Source organism: Cryptomeria japonica, chromosome 1 (assembly GCF_030272615.1).
Source record: "Cryptomeria japonica chromosome 1, Sugi_1.0, whole genome shotgun sequence".
Taxonomy (NCBI): Eukaryota; Viridiplantae; Streptophyta; class Pinopsida; order Cupressales; family Cupressaceae; genus Cryptomeria; species Cryptomeria japonica.
In genome coordinates, this window is record NC_081405.1 from 583,375,381 (window position 1) to 583,397,199 (window position 21,819).

General features: G+C 36.4%; 1 protein-coding gene across 1 annotated transcript; it reads left to right on the top strand.

Annotated features, from left to right (window-relative positions):
- Nucleotides 1-19,179: 19,179 nt before the first annotated feature.
- On the top strand, nucleotides 19,180-21,214 carry LOC131028048 (alpha-amylase-like). The gene is made up of 4 exons (XM_057958205.2): nucleotides 19,180-19,422; nucleotides 19,502-19,631; nucleotides 19,819-20,612; nucleotides 20,711-21,214. Exons 1-4 carry the CDS (start codon nucleotides 19,297-19,299, stop codon nucleotides 20,966-20,968), a joined length of 1,308 nt encoding a protein of 435 aa, XP_057814188.2. The 5' UTR covers nucleotides 19,180-19,296; the 3' UTR covers nucleotides 20,969-21,214.
- Nucleotides 21,215-21,819: the final 605 nt, after the last annotated feature.

Consider the following 21,819-nt stretch of genomic DNA (forward strand, 5'->3'; position numbering starts at 1 on the left):
GCCCTGATAAATCAGTTTTAGAGAAAAGATGCTTCAAAGGATCAAACTTTACCATGACGTGGACTTCTGAATTTAAAAGATAATGTCTCAATTTCTGAGTCGCAAACACCAAGGCCAAGCATTGTCTTTCTATCGCAGAATATCGGGTCTCATAATTGAGTAAGGTTCGACTTATATAATAAACCGGACACTCTTTACCATCTTTATCATGTTGTGCCAATAATGCTGCGAGAGCATGAGAGGAAGTAGCTATATAAAGAAGAAAGGGCTTAGAAGGTTCGGCGGGTTGAAGGATAGGAGGATTAGCCAAATATACTTTTAAATCTTCAAATGCTTGCTGACAATCTCCATTCCATTGAAAAGTGATATTCTTTTTGAGAAGTTGAGTAAAAGGAAAAGTACGATCCGCAAGTTGAGATACAAACCTACGAATAGCTTGAATCTTTCCTTGTAAGCTTTTGAGTTGAGACACATTTCTAGGAGGTGGCATGTTGACAATAGCATCTATTTTCTTAGTGTCCACCTCAATCCCACGATGCGAAACTATGAATCCTAATAGTTTTCCACTATCCACACCAAAAACACATTTTTGGGGATTCAAGCGCATGTGATATTTACGAATTCTTTCAAAGATTTGACGAAGGATCTTAATATGATCTATATGGAGAATGGATTTGACTAAAATATCATCAACATAATCTTCTAAAATCTTGTGCATATAATCATGAAAAATAAGGGTCATGATAAGTTGCGCCGGTGTTTTTAAGCCCAAAAGGCATCATCACCCAACAGAACATACCCCAAGGAGTGGTGAAAGCAGTTTTAAATTGATCTTGAGGATTAATAAAGATTTGATTATATCCTGAAAAACCGTCCATGAAGGATAACAAAGCATGTCCTGCTGTAGAATCGACTATCATGTCAATGTTTGGGAGAGGGAAATCATCTTTCAAAGAAGCCTTATTTAAATCTCGAAAGTCGGTACACATTGTTATTTTATTATCTGATTTAGCCACAGCGATAATATTTGAAATCCACGGGGAATAATCAATAGGGCGGATAAATCCAGCCTCCAATAATTTTTCAATCTCCGCTTTAACAAGCAACGCTACCTTAGGATTCATTTTTTAAATCTTTTGTTTCACAGGCTTAGCATCGGGAACTAAGACAATATTATGAGTAACAATCTTAGGATCTATACCAGGCATGCCAGAATATGTCCAAGCAAAGATCTCAGGGAATTCATGCAATAAATCTGCATATTGTTTTTGTTCTTCTTCATCCAAACATTTCCCAATCCTAATAACTTTTTCTTCATTGCAAGGATCCATCTTAACATCAATGGTATCACTTATAAGAAGATTACTTTGTTGAGTATCCTTTACCTGAGGGAATTCTTCCACAATCTTATCATTATCAATCTCTTTTCCAAAATAAGCTTCAGTGTTCAAACAATAAGGAAATCCCCTATTGTGATGATAACGAGGAAGAGTATCATATGCTCCTAAAAACTTAGCTAAAGCATCATAGGTAGGAAAGACATCCAAAGCACAGGCACATGAAGGATCCCCATCAATATACTTAGGGTGTCTCATTGGTAGAGATATAGAAATGACATTAACACTAATACATGGTCTCTTAGAAGCTCTAGTACGCTTGCAGGGATTATAACCAAGTCCAAAGGTCACATCATAAAGATTATTCTCTAGAGGAACCTTTATCCCTTGTTTGTGAGTGCCACAACCATTTCCATGATACCCATGCTTAGCTAGAATATGAAAACCACGACCATAACGATCAGCCATTTCAGAAAGAGAAGGTGGTTTTTCATAAGACAAAGAATCAAATCCTTCAGAATTAGAGGTTTGAGGAGAAGAAGTTTGAGAGGCGGCCACAAAATTATTGCTCATAGGTTCAGGTAAGATTGATTGATTTTTAGCTTCTTCCTTCTTTTCAACTTTAAGCTCTCTAGAAGGGACCCTATACTCACCTACAAAGGTGGGATTAAAATCAAGAGATCCCCAATCGTCTTCTACGAGAACCTTCTCAGGATCAAAAGCCTTCTCATGTGTAGATTCAAGTTGAGAAGAATCTTCTTCCAGAGCTTTGGACTCATCCAAAGAATTTTGATCATCAGAGTGTGAAGATTCATCGATAGGTATCTTATTTAAAGAGTCACCACTAGAAGAGGAAGGCTTAGAAGAACCCCCTTTTGAAGTAGATGTTTGCAAACAAGCTTGGAAATTAGTATCACCTATCAAGGTATATGTTTTATTGTTATAAATAAATTTAACTTGTCTATGCAATGTAGAGGGGACAGCTTGCATACTGTGAATCCAAGGTCTCCCTAATAACAAGTTGTATGTTAGATTTCCCGACATAACATGGATAGGAGTAGGCAAAGTAACAGGCCCCACTGTGAGGGGCAAGGTGATAATACCTAATGAAGACTTAGCCACATTGTCAAAGCCTCGAATGGGACAAGAATCAGGCTCAATAAGGGATGTATCCACATTCATCTTATGCAATAGATTAATGCTACACACATTAAGGCCAGAGCCATTATCTACTAGTGTTCGTCTTATAGTAGTGTCATTTATGATAACCACAATCATCAAGGGATCATACTGATGTTGAATTTCACTAGTAGGCAATTCATCTTGAGTAAACACAATTTAAGCTTTAGGATTCATCACAGAGTTAACCAAAGACACTATACTACTAGATGTATTCGATGGAGGAACATTCAAATCTTTCAAGGCATCTTGTAACATTCCATGATGAGTGGAAGAAGTTTGAATCAAATCCCAAAGGGATATCTTAGTAGGGGTAGCTTTAAGTTGTTCTATGAGATCATATTCCTTACTAAGAACTTGTGAAATATGTGGAGCTTGTGGAAGAATTGGTTGAGGATTAGGAAGAGAAACTGGAGTAACAGGAGGAGGATTAGGTTGCCTATTATTTCTAGTATGATAAGTATGGGCAACCGCATGATAACTCTCTCTAGTTAATTGCTTGGCATAACTATAAGGACTCATAGGTTTTCTTCCTTGCACAGTGATAATAGGTTTATTCAGAGTAAGAAAGGAATCATGACCACACCCTCCTTGGACAGTAAGGATAGGTGATTTAGGAACTTGAAAGGTGGGAGAAGGATAAGCACCTTGGACTTCAAAGAGAGGCTTATTATGCTCTTTTAGGTTTATCATGTTAACTAATTTAGAAGTTTTGTTCTTGTTTAAAGATTTCGATAAAGCCACAAAGTCATCAAGAGCATCATCCAACAAAGCATGATCATATCGATTAAAAGGTTTATCTTTTGATTCAAAAGGAGACATCTCTTCATAGAGAGGATCATTGAAAACAACCATGTTACTAGATTCAGTGGAAGAGTTGATAGGAATGTACCCTTGAGAGGAACCATTCGACTTATCTTTCTCATCAAAATGAAATGGCGTAGTAACAAGGTTTATGAGTCTTTGGTAAAATGAAGGTTTGGCATCTTTAGGATTCAAAAACTCATCTAAAGCTTCATCTAATTCATCTTGGCTATACTCATAATCAACATAATTGCATACATCATCATAAATATGAACATCTTGCAAATAAAAATCTAACATTTTGAAATAAAAAATTGCACAATGCAAAGAAACAAAGAAACACACTCTTTCTTTTCCCTCTTTTTTTTATTTTTATTTTTTATTTTATGAAAATGAAACTTAAATGAAGCACACTAAATCTAGATCTAGATCTAACAAATGCAATGCAAGAGAAAGCAATAATAAGCTTCACGTCAGGTTCACCAAAATGTGTAGGGGAAAAAGCGAGACTAGGCTAACATGTCCTAATCCTACCTTTTGACACACATTGTGGAATACAAAAGAGCCTAGAGGTATCACACAATTGGCTACTTCTTTTTGTGAAAGAGAGAGCCACGGGCTACCTATTAGGATTTCTATTCCTTTGTTGTAATTGAAAGATAAAATGATGCAAGTTCAATTCCTAACCTCAAAGTGCAAGTATGAACTAATAACAAAATTGCAGAATTGAAGTTAAACAATGGAAAGTTGTAAACACAAGGATAAAATAAGAGTACAGATGTGTACTCGAAGCTAAAATCTGAGTAGAAATGTTTGGGATGAGAGCGCGGGTGCCACTGTCCTGATTCTGCTCCTGAAACTGCACCTGAAACTGCTATTTTGCAATCTGGAAAACTGTTGGAAATGCTGTCTGACAGAAGGACCAGGGCACCCAGCGCCCCTGTCCCAGGGACTAGGGCACCTAGCGCCCCTGTCCTAGTCTTTTTCTCTGAAATTTGGTGTGAAGTTCAGTCTTTGTCTGCTTCCATCGGATCTGCAACTTGCGGCGGTGTCCGAATCCCGAAACCTGCACTTATATCTGAAAAGATATGGTGGGTGGCTATATAGGGTTTTACCTTAGTCAAACCCCCACTTTGGTGATTTCCACCTCCACGAATAGCTAAGTTTTATTGTAAAAGTAGTGTGTGTGCAGACCTTGTGTGTGTGCAAGATCCTAAAATGCAAGTAAGCAAACTAGAGCAACCTAGAAAGTAAACCCTAATTGCTTGTAAATGATAATGTAAATGCTCCAAATCAAGATGTAAAGAGATCTAAAGCATGAATACAAGTGATATAATGAGGCTTATGCAAAGACATGAAAACAACATGAAATCATACCCAACCCCAAGGGAGGGGTACAAGCCAATCTTCAGTCAGTGATCCCTTATTGCTCTTCAATGCCTTCAAAGCCCTAAATGGATGAATGAAATTGATGAATGCTTGATGGATGGATGTTGAATGTTGTTGAAGTCTTCAAAGATTTGCTCTTTCGCTGCATAGAAGGTCCTTGAAACCAAAAATCTGGATCCTTTCAAATGAAGAAAGAGAGCTCTTATATATGAAACCCTAGGTCTTAATTTCAAATTTTGGCCGACCTAGAGATTGAATCTCCTACCAATTTATTGGGGTTAAGCTTTATTTTATGATTGGATTGCGCTCCTAAAATTTTGGGAAAAATGTCCGGGACCGTGTGCACTCCGGGTGCCATGGTTCTGACAACTTTTCACCAAATTTTCAGGGCCATCGGATATGATGATTTTAGAGAGAATCCCAAAGTTACAGGTGATTTCGAGATGTTTTGACCCCCGAAATCAAGACCCCAAGTTCAAAATAGGACCTAATTAGGGTTTTTGATTAAATGATGTATTGGAGGAATAAAATGAAAGGGGCACACTTTAATGAAAAGGGCCTGACTTTATGATGTGGAAGATGATGAAATAGAACCTTAGACCTAATTAATTTGATTAATTAAGTGCTAAAGGGGAAATGCAATGCAAAATGCAAAATGCACCAAGGCGGGTGCTAAACTAGGTGTGAAATTGTACTGCCTTAGCAAGTGCGTACAATTTACGACGTTACAGATAATAGCAGTGCCTAAAACCTACTAATCAGAAATAGAGAAATGCATAAATGTTAAAGCAAGGGAAGATTTGAGAATACAAATTTACTGGCTGAAGTTTTGCACTGTGCATCATAGATTCATAGGCTGGATTAGCAAAATAGCAATAGCGAGTGTTGTTTTTTTCTATTCATAAAATAGATTCATAGGCTAGATTAGCAAAATAGCAAACAGAAAAAACATAAAACCTTGAAATTAAGAATAAAAGAAGAAAATTGTGCAATACATACTATGATTGTTAAGAATTTTGTGCCAGTTTTTGTAGGGTGCTCCACTCTTCGTTTGATGGAAGGTCAATATTCTGTAAACTATGAAAAGTCAACTCCAACTTCATCAACATTCCATATTTATAAGATTTACTTGACATCACTGTTTCATCCAATAACGTATTTAGAGTTGTAAATGGTTGGATTAATTCTAGAAAGCTTTTGGGAGTTGTGTCCTTTGGAAGCAAGTCTAAATTAGGCTTCATTTTTATCTCCATGATTTTTTTGTAAGCTTCTTCTCCAATGAATTTATTTGATGTGTCAACAGGCTTAGGCAAACCAAGTTTAATCAAATTATTTTAAATTTCTTGCAGCTTCACTATCTTTTTTCCACAACTGTCCATAACTTCTGATGTTTCCCTTAGCTTCTGGCATTTTTGAATGATAGATGATGTCTTAACTGTGGCATCAATGCGGCTCTTAATTCCCTTGGATGCCAAGTAGCTGTAACTGGAACTGTAGACTACTTTAAAAATCTTTTTTGCCATTTCCTCTTTTGAATAAACATGTGTGCTCTTCTCATAGTGCCCTTTGATTTTTATATAAATTTGTCTCATACTTTTAGTCAATTGAAACCATTCACACAACTTCTCACTACTCTGCATTATTCGCCACCAAATGTTTTCTTGTATATACTTCGTTGTATTTTTCATATTATCTTTCAATCTATCCTCCAAAGTTTTTATTTATCATTTACATTGTGCAGGTCTTCTTTCATTTGTGCACATTTTTTTCTTTCTTCCTCTACTTCCTCTTGCAAATGTTTTTCTTTTTCCTTCCTATGATCCAATAGGTCCTGTAACTTTCTCATTTTTGCGGCAGCAGACTCATAACTTTTGTATAATTTTTGAAAACTGGCTTTTTTCTCAACATTTTTTTTACTGCTTTTAGCCAGCTTTTCAGTCAAGTCCTTCAATTCTGCATCCTTCTTCTCCTGCTCTACAATTTCTATTGCAGAGCCTGAATTTTTAATCCTTTTCTGTAAATCATTGCACTTGCTATCTGCTGCTTTCCTCCTTGATTTTTCATTTTCCAGGTCTGCCTGTAACTTTTCTATTTGTTTCTCCAGTTTATTTTTTTCTCTCTCCACCTTTAGCAGTGAAGTGTAGACCACTTCGTTAGTCCTTTTTGACACACTAATTTTATCCACATTATGTACTTTGGAAAAATCCATTTGGAGGGTGCTAACTTGAAATTGAGAGGGATCTATCTGACTGTGTGATGGATTTTTATCTTTAGATGTTTCCCGGGGCATAACAACCATGAACTCCATCATATCTTTCTGTGGGTCATATGTTGGAAATACCTTGTTCCTTGCAGGTTGTTCGTTTACAACTTCAGACACAGAATTCCTATGAAATACTTTCTTTTTTTCTTTATTTGCTTTTGTTGTGTGTTCATATTTTTCATAGTAATAACAAAATTGAAAATTTGGGCTTGCTGAAATAATTGAATGTTTGAAAGGTGACATAGGAATACCATAGGCTCCATTTCCACTTATTCATGTGGTTTTAACTAATGCTTGACCAAGATTACCAACAACAGTTCCTGATGCTGTCCCACTCCCACTGAGACTTTCATGTGTAGTTTTCATAGTCTTTTGAGGTGTGTGATCTGAAGCTGCAAATGATTGATTTGTAGTATCAGTGGCACTTGATATAGGATTCTCAATAGTATGAGATTGAGTATCTACCTCTAGTGGCCTCTTGTGAGAGATATTTTGTTGTTGCCCTTGTCCAACACCAAGACAAATAGTATCAGTAGTAGATCCCATGCCAACCCCACCAATCACAGCGGCACTTGACTGAACAATAATAGGAATACTATCCCCAGAATCCCCACCAGTGGCAGTGGCACTTGATTCACCACCAATGGGAATACCATGATGTGGTGGTGGTTGTGGATTTGAACTTGAAACAAATGAAGGTGGACCCTGAGGGTAATGAGTAGTACCTATCCGTGATGAATCTGAAGAATCAAGTCCAATGACTGGTTTATAAGAACCTTTTGATTTTGACTATGATGGAAGTTGTACCTGGAGTGGATACCAAATGCCATCTCCTCTGGCACCTAGGCCACCACCTTCAAAACCCATTTTTTCCACAAGGTTTGCCCCTTTTCTATATTTTTCTTTCATGGACTCACTGACTCCACCTGATATTTTCAGGACTATAGTAGTTGTTGGAGGGGGCTCAATGGCAACCTCATGCTCATCATCATCACCTTCAGTCCCACCATGCTCCATATCCTACAATTTTCTAAACTCAGCATCCTCATCGATGCTCTCAAATTCTGCACTTGTCTTTGGTTCACCGAGATTCCTCCTCATAGTCCAAAAATCATTTATTTTGGTTTGAGTGAAATAATTCTCTTTACATTCATGCATAATTGATTTGGGAATAGATTTTTTAGATGGATTAGCAGATTTTAGGTAGAAATTATAGGACCTCCTATTTTGGATACCCTGGCCCTCCTCTGTTGTCCTCTCTATGTGCATTTGCAATGCCATAATTTGTGATGAAATTTCTTCTGTTGAAATGTTATTGTCAGCTGCAATTTTCTCCATCTCTTTTTTAACCTCATCCCAGGAGTCCTTGTTTCTAAGCTTTTCTAGCAATGGTTTACTTTCATGTTGACATAGCTGAAGAGTTCCCATTTTTCTTAAGCCTTGCTTGAACTACACCTATTGGATCATACTGCCAGAGACCCTCATCACCAAAGTTAAAAACTGTCAAGAAATCATGTGCCACAATGAATGCTTTTCTCTCAAATGTGAACCCTCCACATGAGAAAGGCAAGGAAGGAAATATGCTCTTCTTTTGCTGACCATGGAAGTGCCTATTTGTGCTCTCCAATTGCCGTACATACTCTAATGCAAATACCCTCTCTGTCACATGTATTGGAAGTCTGTATGGTTTTACTACCGATCTGTAAAACCTTAACACAGTGAATTCTTCCATGATGAACCAGTCAGCCAATTCTATTTGACTTCCGAGTTGAATGCAATCTCTACAAGACACAGGCGACCTAGGCATTGGAGTGCTTGTAATTTCATTATACATTGGTGCCAAAAAGAAGTCTACAACATGGTTGTAGTTCTTTCTGTTATCATGCATCCTTATCTTTGGGGTCCAATCATATATTGGACACTTTGTTCTCTTCCTAGTCTTCTCATCAATCTTATAGCTCACAATTTGAAGCTTGTTGGTCTCAAATATTGCATGATACTTGGATAGAAGGAGATAGCACAAGTAGGATGAGAACCTAAATGTCTTATAGGAACCTTTTTTGATCATTAGTAATTGTTTTTGCATGGATTTTACAATATGCTCAATAAAATTATATCTTACTGGCTGACCTGCATAATGGATATTATAAATCATTTCAAGAAGGCTTGCACCCACTTCCCTATCATTTTCCAATCCCAGGCAAAACGACAGCAAGGAAATAGTATCCCCAACCCATGGAACAAAAATTTTAGAATCATAAGGAGGCTTATGATTCTGATCCAACACAATACCAGTACCAATCTTTATTAGAGATTTGATAGATGAATCTCTATGACTTGGATCAAGACTCATAATTCCTTGCCATCTTTTCAAGGTCAATTTGGACGTTTGAATTTTGGGCTTCAAATCCTAGGTTCAACAAACAAGCAAATTCTCCCTCATTTATGGATAGAATTTCCTCTTTTGTATTTTTATTGACAATTGCTTTTTTATCTTCATCATAATTTTCGGTGCAGACCATGACAAAATCAGGGCAAGGGAATACTTCAGGTAGCACCATGCTTCCCAATCCAACATCCCACGATGCGATTTTATTTGTTTTTTGTTGTAACATTGGGTTGAAAACAGTAAATTTTGCCCTGGATGCATCTGCCACCTTACTAGACAATGTATATCTAATATCTATGATATGCTTTTCATCATGGATAGCAGGGTCATAAATATCATGGTATTCATCAATGAAACCTGGTGTTTTAACCAGTTTGGTTAGGTACATTTTGTTTTTCACTTGGCTTCTTGTTGAACTACTGCTTCCTGTTTTCCCCATCACTATTATTGTTAATAATTCAAAATAATGCTAGATAAAAACCTGAAAATGCTAACCCTCAAATTGGACCACGGGATTACCAAAAGCAAAAAAGGCGGGATGTAGGTGTTCTAGATTTTACCCGGAAATTGAAATTTCTATTTCACTAGATTGGCGCAGACAGTCTCTGTTGCAACTTGCATTCCTCAATCTAGTAACTGTTTCTGAATCTCCCTTGATTTATAGGTTTATCCAAGAAATGAAAGATGATTATGATTTATGAGTCTCTTATTTTGAAAACTCTAAAAAGTAGAAAAGTAAAACCTAAATGGCAAAATATCAAGAATCATGTTGTAATTTTATTAATTACTATTAATAACTATTCGATGTCAAAGGACAAAAAATTCATCACTTCAATATAAATTCCGAGGATATTAAGAATCATGTTGTAATTTTATTAATTATTATTAATAACTATTCGATGCTGAATGACAAAACATTCACTACTTCAGTATAAATTCTGAGAACATTAAATGTAATACATTCAATTCCGGGCGAAGTTCTCCCAAATGTGTTCACTTCCCACATTCGGGCTGAAATCCACCCTAAGCCATTAATCTTTTCTCATCCAACGGACAAGGGACCAAGGTACCTGTTGTGACTTTACGGGCCTATTTTTTAAGTCTGTTTAATAATTTTAAACTTTCGTATGAAAAAGTGCTTTATAGACTTATATTTAATTAAATTTAAAATGTTTCAATTTCGGGCGAAGTTCTCCCAAATGTGTTCACTTCCCACATTCGGGCCGAATTCCACCCTAAGTTGTTGATCTTTTCTCATCCAACGGACGATGGTACCTATTGTCAGTTGTCGTGGGTCCCATGAATTCTGCCATTTTTCAGGCACGTCACCATACTCGTGTCACTTTTCCAGGCAAAGTTCTCATAAATCTATTCACTTCCCACATTCACCCCGAAATCCACCCTAAGTCGTTGATCTTTTTTCATCCGACGGTCGATGGTACCTATTTTAAGATGTAGTGGGTCCCACGACTTCTGCCATTTTTCTGGCACGTCACCATAATCGTGTCACTTTTCGGGTTTGATTTTTAGTCTATTTAATCATTTTAAACCTCCACCCAAAAAAAAGCTTTATAGACTTAATTATATTTAATTACATTTAAAATGTCCAATTCCGGGCGAAGTTCTCAGAAAGGTGTTCACTTCCCACATTTGGGCTGAATTCCACCCTAACCATTGATCTTTGTTCATCCAACGGTCAATGGTACCTTCTTTTAAGATGTAGTGGGTCCCACGACTTCTGCCATTTTTCTGGCACATCACCATACTCATGTCACTTTTCCGGTTTGATTTTTAGTCTATTTAATCATTTTTAAATTCCGCTCGAAAAAGAGACTTATAGACTTAATTATATTTATTTAAATTTAAAATGTCCAATTCCGGGCGAAGTTCTTAGAAAAGTGTTCACTTCCCACATTCGGGCCGAAATCCACCCTAGCCATTGATCTTTGTTCATCCAACGGTTGATGGTACATGTTTTAAGGTGAAGTGGGTCCCACAACTTCTACCATTTTTCTAGCACGTCACCATACTCATGTTACTTTTCGGGTTTGTTTTTAAAGTCTACTTAATCATTTTAAAATTCCGCCTGAAAAAGAGTTTTATAGTCTATAGACTATAGACTTTCACTTAATTCTATTTAATTAAATTTAAAATGTTCAATTCCGGGGAATAGTTTGAGATAACTATTAAATATAATGTTAATATTATTTGTAATTAAAGATGTGCAATAGTTTGAGATAACTATTAAATATAATGTTAATATTATTTGTAAAAATTTTAAATTCAAAAATAGTATAAAACATGAAATTTAGTTTCTAGAATAAAACAAATAACTAAATAAAAATATAAATTTTGATATGCAATTTGAAAGGTAAAAGTTTAATATTAAAAAGAAAACATTCAATATTAAATCTAAAATATTAATTTAAAGTTTAACAAAATTCTTTGAAAATATGTTTACGATATATAATTTTCAAAAATAGTTTAAAAATATATATTAAATTTCAACATAAATTTAGTCTATTAATTTAAAAAAATGTGCAACTACAGTCCTCAACCTGTTAAGGCGAGAAAATTTGGAAAGTACAAATGCCAAGGTGGTGATTAATTGTTGCACAAGGATTTGTCTGCGGCATGCCGCATGAAAGGAGGAAGGGGAGGATGGCAGGAAATCTTTTTCCTGATCTCATGCCATTAATATCTTATTGTGCACATTCATTACTTGGCCTATAAGACGGAGGCATATTTTTTTACCTTTTGATCTGTGTACCACTTTTTGCTTTGAAGTAGCTGCAGAACAAATCTGTAGTTCGTAGAATCGTACCTTCTGTAAGACATTTTTTGCAAGAAGTGATTTTGAAATTGTAGGTGACAATGGAGGCCAATTTCACACTTTGAACAAACAAGAAGTTGGTGCCCTTTTTGGGCAAAGTATCTGATAAACGAATGCAAGGACTATTCAGGTTTGAGGAGGAGAAGTTGTAGGCGACAGCTCGACTGATGCTTGCGGAGGAGGTAGGACATATCAGTCATCGATATCGAACTAACATGGAGGTTTACTCTCTGATTATGGAGTGGGCCTATGAATTAGAACTGGAGGTGGAAAAGGTAAAACTCACATTGGTCAAATTTATTGATGGGGAGTTTTTTATTAACCTGGATTCAATCTTAGAGTGGGTGGTGCCGGGAGTTGGCATTCGAATTATGGAAGGGGATGACTAGGAGGAATTGCTTCCTTTTATTCGTGGCCCAGAGGATGAAATCAAATACCAGTGCCGTGAATGAGCTCGAGTGGGGTGGAAAGCGATGAAACTCTTTGTTAAATTAACGAGGGTGGATGAAGTCTTGAATGCTTTGCATGTGGTGGCAAGGATGGAGGTTGGTAGGGCATTGAGAGATAGGGCTGAAGAAGGAAGGGCCATACAGCTACTGGCAAGCTTGGAGGGCGACCTTGACTTCGGGTTCCTAAACTACATTCCAAAAATGAAAGCTGAAGAGGCAAAAGGGAAAGCCAAAGCATCGATCTCCGAGGAGGGAAAGAACTAGGAGGAGGCGACCCAAGGGGATAGTGAGACTGAGTGAGCGGCCTATCGGCAATGAACTAGTTTTTTTGTCTTCTTGCTATAAGCTGTGGGCAAATTTTGTATCTTGAAACTTTTCAATTAATTGAATGAAAAAACCTTGACCGATAAACTTTTGTATCTTGCAACTTTTGAAATTTTGTATTTTGAATGACTATATAGTAATAGTATATATTTATAAAATTATAATCAACCATAATCAATGTACAAATAATTAATGGAACGAATTGAATTTTTTTTGTAATAGCATTACATAAAAAAGATCACGGTATTAAATTTATTTTCATTGTTTAACAAATAATTGAAATAACGTAGCTCGTATACAAAAAGAATTTGAAATAAATTAATTAATAAAAATGAAATAGAATTATAGAAAGCATTTTTATATCCATAAGGCTGTAAGAGGCAAAGTGAAACAAACTAGAATTTGAAAAATTATCATTAATATTTATGCTTTTGAAATTTACAATTTTTTTCGTCTGAGACTTGAGTCCCACAAAAACTTAAAAGCCAAAATGAGTGAGCCACTGGCAGCCTGTTAGGGTTCAAGGACATAGGAAAAGAAAACTACAGGGGGGCAGGGCTAGGGCACAGGTAGTGGAATTTTTTACAATTTTGCCCTAAGAATCTGGCCCTCCTTCCATGTAGAATTGTTCAGACAACATAAGCTGAGAGAACTCTTCAAGCCACATGTAGTTTGGAAAGTTGTCCAGGAGGAACCATTTCTGGAGGAAGTCCCTACCAATCCGTGCCCATTTTCTATGACGCGTCAGCTGCTCCGCATTCAGGTTTAGGAGAAACGGTTGCCTGGCCACTAGCAGTGTTTGGTCAAGGAGGAGAAGCTTGGATAAATCACTCGCCCAAGGGATCCCCACCCCTACTTCTGCAAGAACGACAAGAGTAATATCATCTCCAAGGAAGTCTTCCTTAAAAACCTTCCTCAATAGCATCAGCATATCCACCTTGTCTCCTCCCAGGTCCAGAAGAGACGCTAAGAAGCGAGATGTAAGTTTCGTGTTAACACGGTACCTATTTTCATTTCACAGAAATTCTCTGCCCAACACCATACGCATAGCCTCATTGGTGAATGACCCAACCTCCTTGCAGACTGATTGGAGGATTGGGTCTCTAACAGAGCCTCGAAAGGCCCTCTGGTCCTCTGCAAAAATGCTTCTCAAGTGGATGGGAGTGTCCATCTTGAGAAAATAAATTTTCAAATTAAACAACCTGAGTAGTGAGCCTATAAACCTAAAATACCATGAGCAAAGGCTAATTGAAGATGAAAGAAGCAGAGATCATATATAAATTGTTGAAGCTCTTGATTGTAATAATTACTTCTTTAACAGTATTAATTGCTATAAATTTTTTTAAATCTTTCGTATCTCTGCAAATCTTTCCCATAAATGCACTATTGTGCGAAAATGGAAACAACTATGAACCAGTACCAAATTGGCAAGTATCACATTGGAAGTCATGGGGACAGAGTGGATTGCCGTAAGTGAATAGATATATATTAAATGAACGAAATTATCAATCGCGATTCGTGACATTTGATACGTGTCTATTGAATCCAATTCCATTCCGGGCACTTTCTCGTGAGCTATGTTCTCTTCAGAAAATTGGGCCGAAATAAAACTTCATCCATTGATCTACGATCATCGAATGGTTTAAAATCATTGATAGATTTTAGGTATGTGTCACCCTTTACGTGTCAAAGAGGCCGCGCTTATTGATACATTGTGCAGAGTCCGAACTCAATGTATTATGTGATGTACTGATGTGATGTGATGTGCCTTGTCTATTAATGGCAATTGGCAATGAATTCATGAAATTGCCAATGAGTTATATATTGTACCATAAATAACAAAATATTCGCTAAAACAAATTAAATAATTTTCAAGCAGTGGAAAAAAATAGCCAATACATTTAAATAATTTTCAAGGGGTGGATAAAAATCGCCAATACATTTAAATAATTTTTCCTTTGGAGTAAAATTTTTTGCTCATACAATTATATATTTGTTCCTTTTAACAAAAATTATTCGCCTCCCACAATAAATATTTTCCCCATAGAACAAGGTATTATTTGCCAGCAATTTATGGCATTTTCGTACCCTTGAAAAAAAATTGCCAATACAAAATAATTTTTTCCTCATTTTAAAATTTTTTTTTGCCATCGATATGAAAATTTCCCCCCGAAAATAATGTTTGATTTTCCAGGATATTACACAGTTGCCCGGGGGGGTTTCTTAAAGTTATCCCTGGGTCAAAGAACATGAAATGGGGATGAAATGAAACCATGGGATAAGAAATGGAGTTAAAATGATGTCATGAAACTGGAATTAGGATAAATTTATGTCAGGATTGAAATGGGGATAAAATACCTTCAATGGGATATTTTGGGACAAATTGATATTATAGAATTGAAATGGGGACAAAATGATATCAATGAGACATAAAATGGGAAAGAAGAAATGAGACAAGATCGACAAATAGTAAATACTACGTGCATAATATTTTAAAAATAGGAGATGTAGGCATTGACCATTTTTCAGTGTCTACATATTGATTCCCCTATTCAGCCCCCAAAATAGAAGTATGTGGTTGGTATTGTGAACCAAGAGGTCATTTTTTATGACTCTTCTTCCTCATGGTCTATTGCCTCTGAATGGAATCCTGAAGATTTATTCTCTAATGTGACTATGTCTATCCCTAATACTATTCGCCAACCTTGGGCTCCCCTCCCGCTTCCCCTATTTCTTGACCTAGTGAGCTAAGTTTTGTAGAGCTGGCTAACAAGGTTAATGAATTGTGCATCACCTATAACAAGTAGAATTAAATTATTAGGTTGATTCTAGCCTCGTTTAACACTAGTAAAAGGAAAATTAACAGATTGGATGTTTTTCCTAAGGGAGATGCAAGGGCTAGGAATTGGTCCTCTAAGGGTAAGGATAATAAAGTGTGGGTTGAAGCTAATGATCTAGATGAGAGACTCAATAAATGGCATGCTATAGAAGAATAAATTAAGGCCCTAGGCACTAATGTGGTCTTTTCGGAGGAAAGAAATATTTTAGTGAGGTCTATCTCTATTATCTAGAATAATCAAGATGTGTTAAAGAGGAACTTGAAAGATGGTTGCCTTTAGCAGGAAAATAGTGAGTAAGATGTTGACATCTAAGAGGGTCCTCTAGGAGGAGCTTGAAAGGAGACATGCCAAGAGGAAGAGGTCTATTAAAGTCACCGTTATTATTGATGCTTCATATCCATTTGGTAAAAGTGTTAAAGTTAATTTTTTTTTCCATATTATTATTCATGCCAAGGATAAAATCAAAAGAATGCGCTTTTGTGAGAAGCTAAAAGACCTTAGCCAAGAGTGGAAGTTTGTTAAAGCCCCTAGTTTGTAGATCACTTGATTGTGTCTCTTAGGGGCTAGTTTTCTAGTTTTTGGTTGTTTTTTCAATTGGATTTTACTTCCATCCGGTTCTTATTTTTTTGTTTTGGGTGTTGGTTATATTAATATTGGGTTTTCTCACATCTCATGAGACCCCTCTTTTCTTCCATTTGGCTACTATGTAAGGGTTTGAGCCTTCTCCCACTTTATCTAATCAAAACATGAAATAATAATAAAGAAAATATTGTACAATTGCCACATTTTGATCATTGAGAAAATTATATTTAATTTTTTGCATATATTATAGGAGTGTGTGAAAATAGCATATAGAACAAGCATTTTATAATGCATTTGCATATTGATATAAACTACCTTTTGCACATATTTATCTATTCACTAGGTTTGTGTGGAACACGAACTAAGGATCATACACAAAAAAATCAAGAATGATCTATTATTTTATATAAAAAGTATATCATTTGTAAGGTGTATAAATTTCCTTTTCATGTGTAACAAGAATGAACTCACATACTTTGAAATACAAGATTAAGCTAGATTGACATGCACATCAAAGTATAAAAAATGTAATGGTAAAAATAACATACTTATTAGATAATTCACAAATAAGATACTTCCTGTATACACCTAAAAATGGTCTAAAGATAGTTAATTAAATACACAGTTATTTGATTAATTCCCCTTCCTAATTAATTGAATTCACAAACAATTTAATTAATTTCTCTATTCATCTACTAGTAAATAAATCTAAATGATTTATTTATATAGTTCATTTCATATCCCCCTTTGGTTAATTAATTCTAAATTAATTAATGTCTCCCCATATTAATCAATTCTTCTAATCCCTAATTAAGATTAACAAACTCAAGTTTGTTGAGATTAATTGTCATTTTCCAATTATTTGAATTTCTAAATTCAAATGAGCACATGGCTACTAACTTTAACCACCTAATCTAACCATCCCCTAGCTTAACCCATTCAATCTAATCTTGGGTCTAACTAACCCTATCCTGTCTTGCACATTCTAATCTCCTTATCCTAACCTCCTATGGTGTGGATATTCTTCCCTTGAGACACATGGCACTTTTGCCACATGTCTTCTCCCTTGGACACTTGCCCTCTCATGAGCAAGGCTCCTTGACACTTGTCACCACAGAAATGATAAGTGTCCCTTCCTCCAACCTCTTCTCCAACTTCCTCAATCTTGGCCCTTGATATCTTCAGATCAGATCTGGACCGTCGATTCCTACCACCTCAGCTTTGGCCTTGGAATTCCTATAAATATCTCTCATTTTGGAGCAATAAGGATCCCATTTCATATCAATTTAGGCATCATTACTATAGGCATTTTTCATTTCAATTATCTAGTAAATAGATTTTGGATTAATCATAGCGTGTTAATCTAGTTTCTTAAATCATGCATTTCATATCATCTCCATACTCAATCATGATCAAATAGCTACTGAACTCTTGAGTTGTCACTTTGGAGGTCATTGCTCCGCTGAGAGGCCATCAATCCAACACCTTCAAGGTCCTCAAGAATAGAGGAAAATGGGACATTTCAAGGAAGGTTTGAATTTCTAATCTAGTTTTCAATTAAGCTTTTCAATTATGTTTTTATTGTCTCATTATATGTGTATGCCTCTTATATACCACATTTTTAGCATCACACTTCCCACCTTGGTGAATTCCTTTAGTACAATCACATATTGATCAAGTGAACACTTATGCGTTAGGTTTTTCTTATGCTATCCATATTTAGTGTCTTCTACTTACACTCATTCCCACACATTCCTTATAAATCCCTTATTTTCTATCTCCATTACACTTACCTCAACACATTCAATATTTGCCTTGAGATTTACTATTTCAATGTCTAGGTTGATTTTTGTGTTGCTTAGGATTGATCTTGTGATGCATGGAGTGAAACTTAATTTTAAATTCATCTTTTCTATCATTTTTCACTAACCAATTCTAGTGTGATACATGTTATCTCTCAATATTTAAGGATATTCAACATGCCATTAATTGATATATAAAATAAGATAGAATAAGTAACATAAGGAGAAATCATTTATACAACATTTGAATTCTCTAAGGGACAAAGAATCAGATCTGTTTCATCTATATATAGCCACCTTGAATATTTTCATATATTGCCTTCAAATATTTTCTCAGATTTGTAACATTAGTTGAACTAAGTGATTGACCTTGGATAACTTTACCTTAAAAATCTGATAGATTCCCTTACATTTTTATAAACATTATAGTCCTTACAAATGTATCAAATATATGAAACCAAAGCAAGTAGGTTTCACGAGTTTGTGTTTTACCAATTCAAATCCATGATGATTGAGATTGATTTTTTCAATTTTCTATACTTATTAGATGCCAATATTATACATTATTTTCATGAGAAAAACAAATTAATTTTTTGTATCATCAACATTTTCTCTAGACCATCATTCTACAAAAATAAAATAAAAAATTACATAATTTCTTCCTCCTAATTATTAGATTTGCTATTCTATTCGTCAACCTAGTATAAATTTAATTTGGATTGATTATTAAATTTATAAATTACATAAATTTATTTACGAGTAGAAGCACTTAAAAATTCGTCTAAGTTGAATGAGAATTTGTTAATAAAATCTTAACAAATTTGAGGGAAGATTTACATACAATCCTACTTTGAAAGCTGAAAGAAATCCCCAGCTAGGAAATTCACCACTTACATAAAAATATTTAACTTCCCGCGGAGGAGGCAGGCAATATTAAAATTTAGTGGCCAGCCACATTTTATGCTAACTTGTGGTGGTTGTTATTGTGTTTGTTGTGCTGGCGTGTATAAAGAGGTTGCAAATGCATAGCTGATGCAGCGGCACAGCAAACATTTGCCGTACCGAACTGAATGCTTTGTTGGTTATTCTCTAAATCAATCCAGAAATGGGTAAGATTGGAGGTGAATTATTAGTCACGGTCATATTATTAGGGTTCATCATTCGTGCCTCGACCCAGACACCATCAGGCGGCAACAACAAATCTGATCCTCTGGATATTGTCTTTTTTCAGGTAAATACTAATAGCAGGCAACCTAAAGCTTAGTAACGTTAGATTTAATAATAATTCTAACGTATGGGGCGAATGACAGGGATTCAATTGGGAGTCCTGGAAGAGCGGTTCATGGTACAACGTACTGAAAGGGGCCGCAAAAGAGATAGCAGGAGCCGGTATAACAGATGTCTGGTTTCCCCCACCTTCTCAGTCTGTAGCTCCACAAGGTATGAAAGAAACGGTGGGCTTTGTTTTTTAGGTTAAATTATGATTGTCCCAAGGGAAGTGTTATGGAGTCGATGGAAAAGTCATTACCTAATAAACTATAAATAATTCTGACCAAGTCACTTAATCCATAGCTGTCTTTCTATAGATGAAACCAGTGCTAATGTAAACCAATATTTGAGTATACAGGTTATCTGCCGGGGAAGCTGTACGACCTGGACGAATCCAAGTATGGAAGTTCCTCTGAGCTGCGGAAGGCAGTGCAGGCGTTCCACCAGAACGGAGTGCGGTGTGTGTGCGACATAGTCATCAATCACAGGACGGGCTCAAAGCAGGACGACAAAGGCAACTGGTGTATTTTCGAAGGAGGAACAGATGACGACCGCCTCGACTGGGGCGCCTGGGCCATTCCCGTCCACGACAAACCCTACTCATGTGGCATGGGCAACGCAGACACTGGATATGACTACGAGGCTGCACCTGACGTCGACCACACAAACTCGCGTGTGCAGCGCGAGTTGTCTGAGTGGATGAAGTGGCTTATGTCCGACATCGGCTTTGACGGCTGGAGGTTCGATTTCGGCAGAGGATACGCGGGGAATTTGCTGGCTATGTACATCCAAAACACCGCCCCTGCTTTCGCTGTGGGCGAGGTGTGGGACACACTCAATTTTGGAAACGGAGGAGAGAATGCTCATCGGCAGAGACTGGTCGATTGGGTTCACTCCACCGGCGATCACTCTGCCACTTTCGACTTTACTACCAAAGGAATTCTGCAGCTTGCTGTGCAGAACAACGAGCTCTGGCGTTTAAGGGACTCCAACGGCAAACCCTCTGGCATGATCGGCGTCTGGCCCGAAAAGGCCATCACCTTCATTGATAACCACGACACGGGCTCTACGCAGAACTTGTGGCCCTTTCCTCCTGATAAACTTATGCAAGGATATGCCTATATTCTCACTCACCCCGGAGTGCCAACCATTGTAATTTCTTAGTTTTTTTAATCTTTATTGTTATTGTTATTTAAGTGATTTGTGTTGTGATTATAATTCCATTGGGTGACTGTGCTGTCTGCGTGCAGTTTTATGATCATTTCCAGGACACGAACTTGAAGGAGGGCATAAAAAAGCTGATTGAAATACGAAAGAGAAACCAAATCAAGGCCAACAGTGCTTGCACCATCATAACCGCAGAGTCCGACCTGTACATGGCCAACATCGAGGAAAAGGTTATCATGAAAATCGGAGCCAGATATGATGTGGGAAAGTTCCTCCCGTCTAAAGATTTCCAGCTCGCCACATCGGGAAACGACTATGCTGTCTGGGAAAGGAAGGCTTAAACTTCCTGTAATTAAAGTCATTCATTTGTGGAATTGCTATAATTAATTCAATAAACCAATGAAGACTATCACTTTTATATCTCATCGATATTCTGTTACATTCTCTACTATTCTTCCTTTCCTGCTTAAATTGAGTTAAAATGTTTCGAGGATAAAAAAAAATCAATACATGTTTGATATTCTTTCTAATGCATATCCACATGGTACATCCTCCCGTCAATTCTGTCGCATCTATATCTCACTGAGAAACTTTATTTTGTGCTGCGTCTGACTCGGAAGAGGTTTTGTAGAGTTTGTTCACACTAACTCGGAAAGTGGATTTCGTTCGTGTATGGGGCACAACAATATGATTGAATATTTAGAAAACTTAATATTAAATTATATAACATTTTTCTATATTTAAATATAATATAAATAATATACTGCCACTTTTTTGCCGATAAAAAAAAATCATTGTTATTAGATTTTGATTAGTGTGACTGACCCTATGCAGTTTCCGGATCATTTCCAAGACACGATTTTGAAAGAGGGCATAAAAAAAAGCTGACTTAAATAGAAAAGATAAACAGAATCAAAGGCAAAAGCGCTTTCACCATCATAACCGTGAAGGCGGAGCTGTACATGGCCAAAATTAAGCAAAGTGTTACCATGAAAATCGGAGCCAGATTTGATGTACGGGAGTTCTACTGTCACAAGATTTTCCACTTGCCAATTCGGAAAACCGATATGATGTATGGCAAAAGAAGGCCCAATTTCGAATATAATGTTATTGTTTTATTAAAAAATTTCCATCAAATACACCAATGAGGATGACTACTTTATAGAACATCTAAATTCTGTTAGTTTGCCTT

Coding starts and splice junctions, on each gene's coding strand:
- LOC131028048 (XM_057958205.2), top strand. CDS start 19,297: ATGGGTAAGATTGGAGGTGAATTATTAGTCACGGTCATATTATTAGGG. Junction 19,423..19,501: donor TGGATATTGTCTTTTTTCAG/GTAAATACTAAT, acceptor GGCGAATGACAG/GGATTCAATTGGGAGTCCTG. Junction 20,613..20,710: donor ACCCCGGAGTGCCAACCATT/GTAATTTCTTAG, acceptor GTCTGCGTGCAG/TTTTATGATCATTTCCAGGA.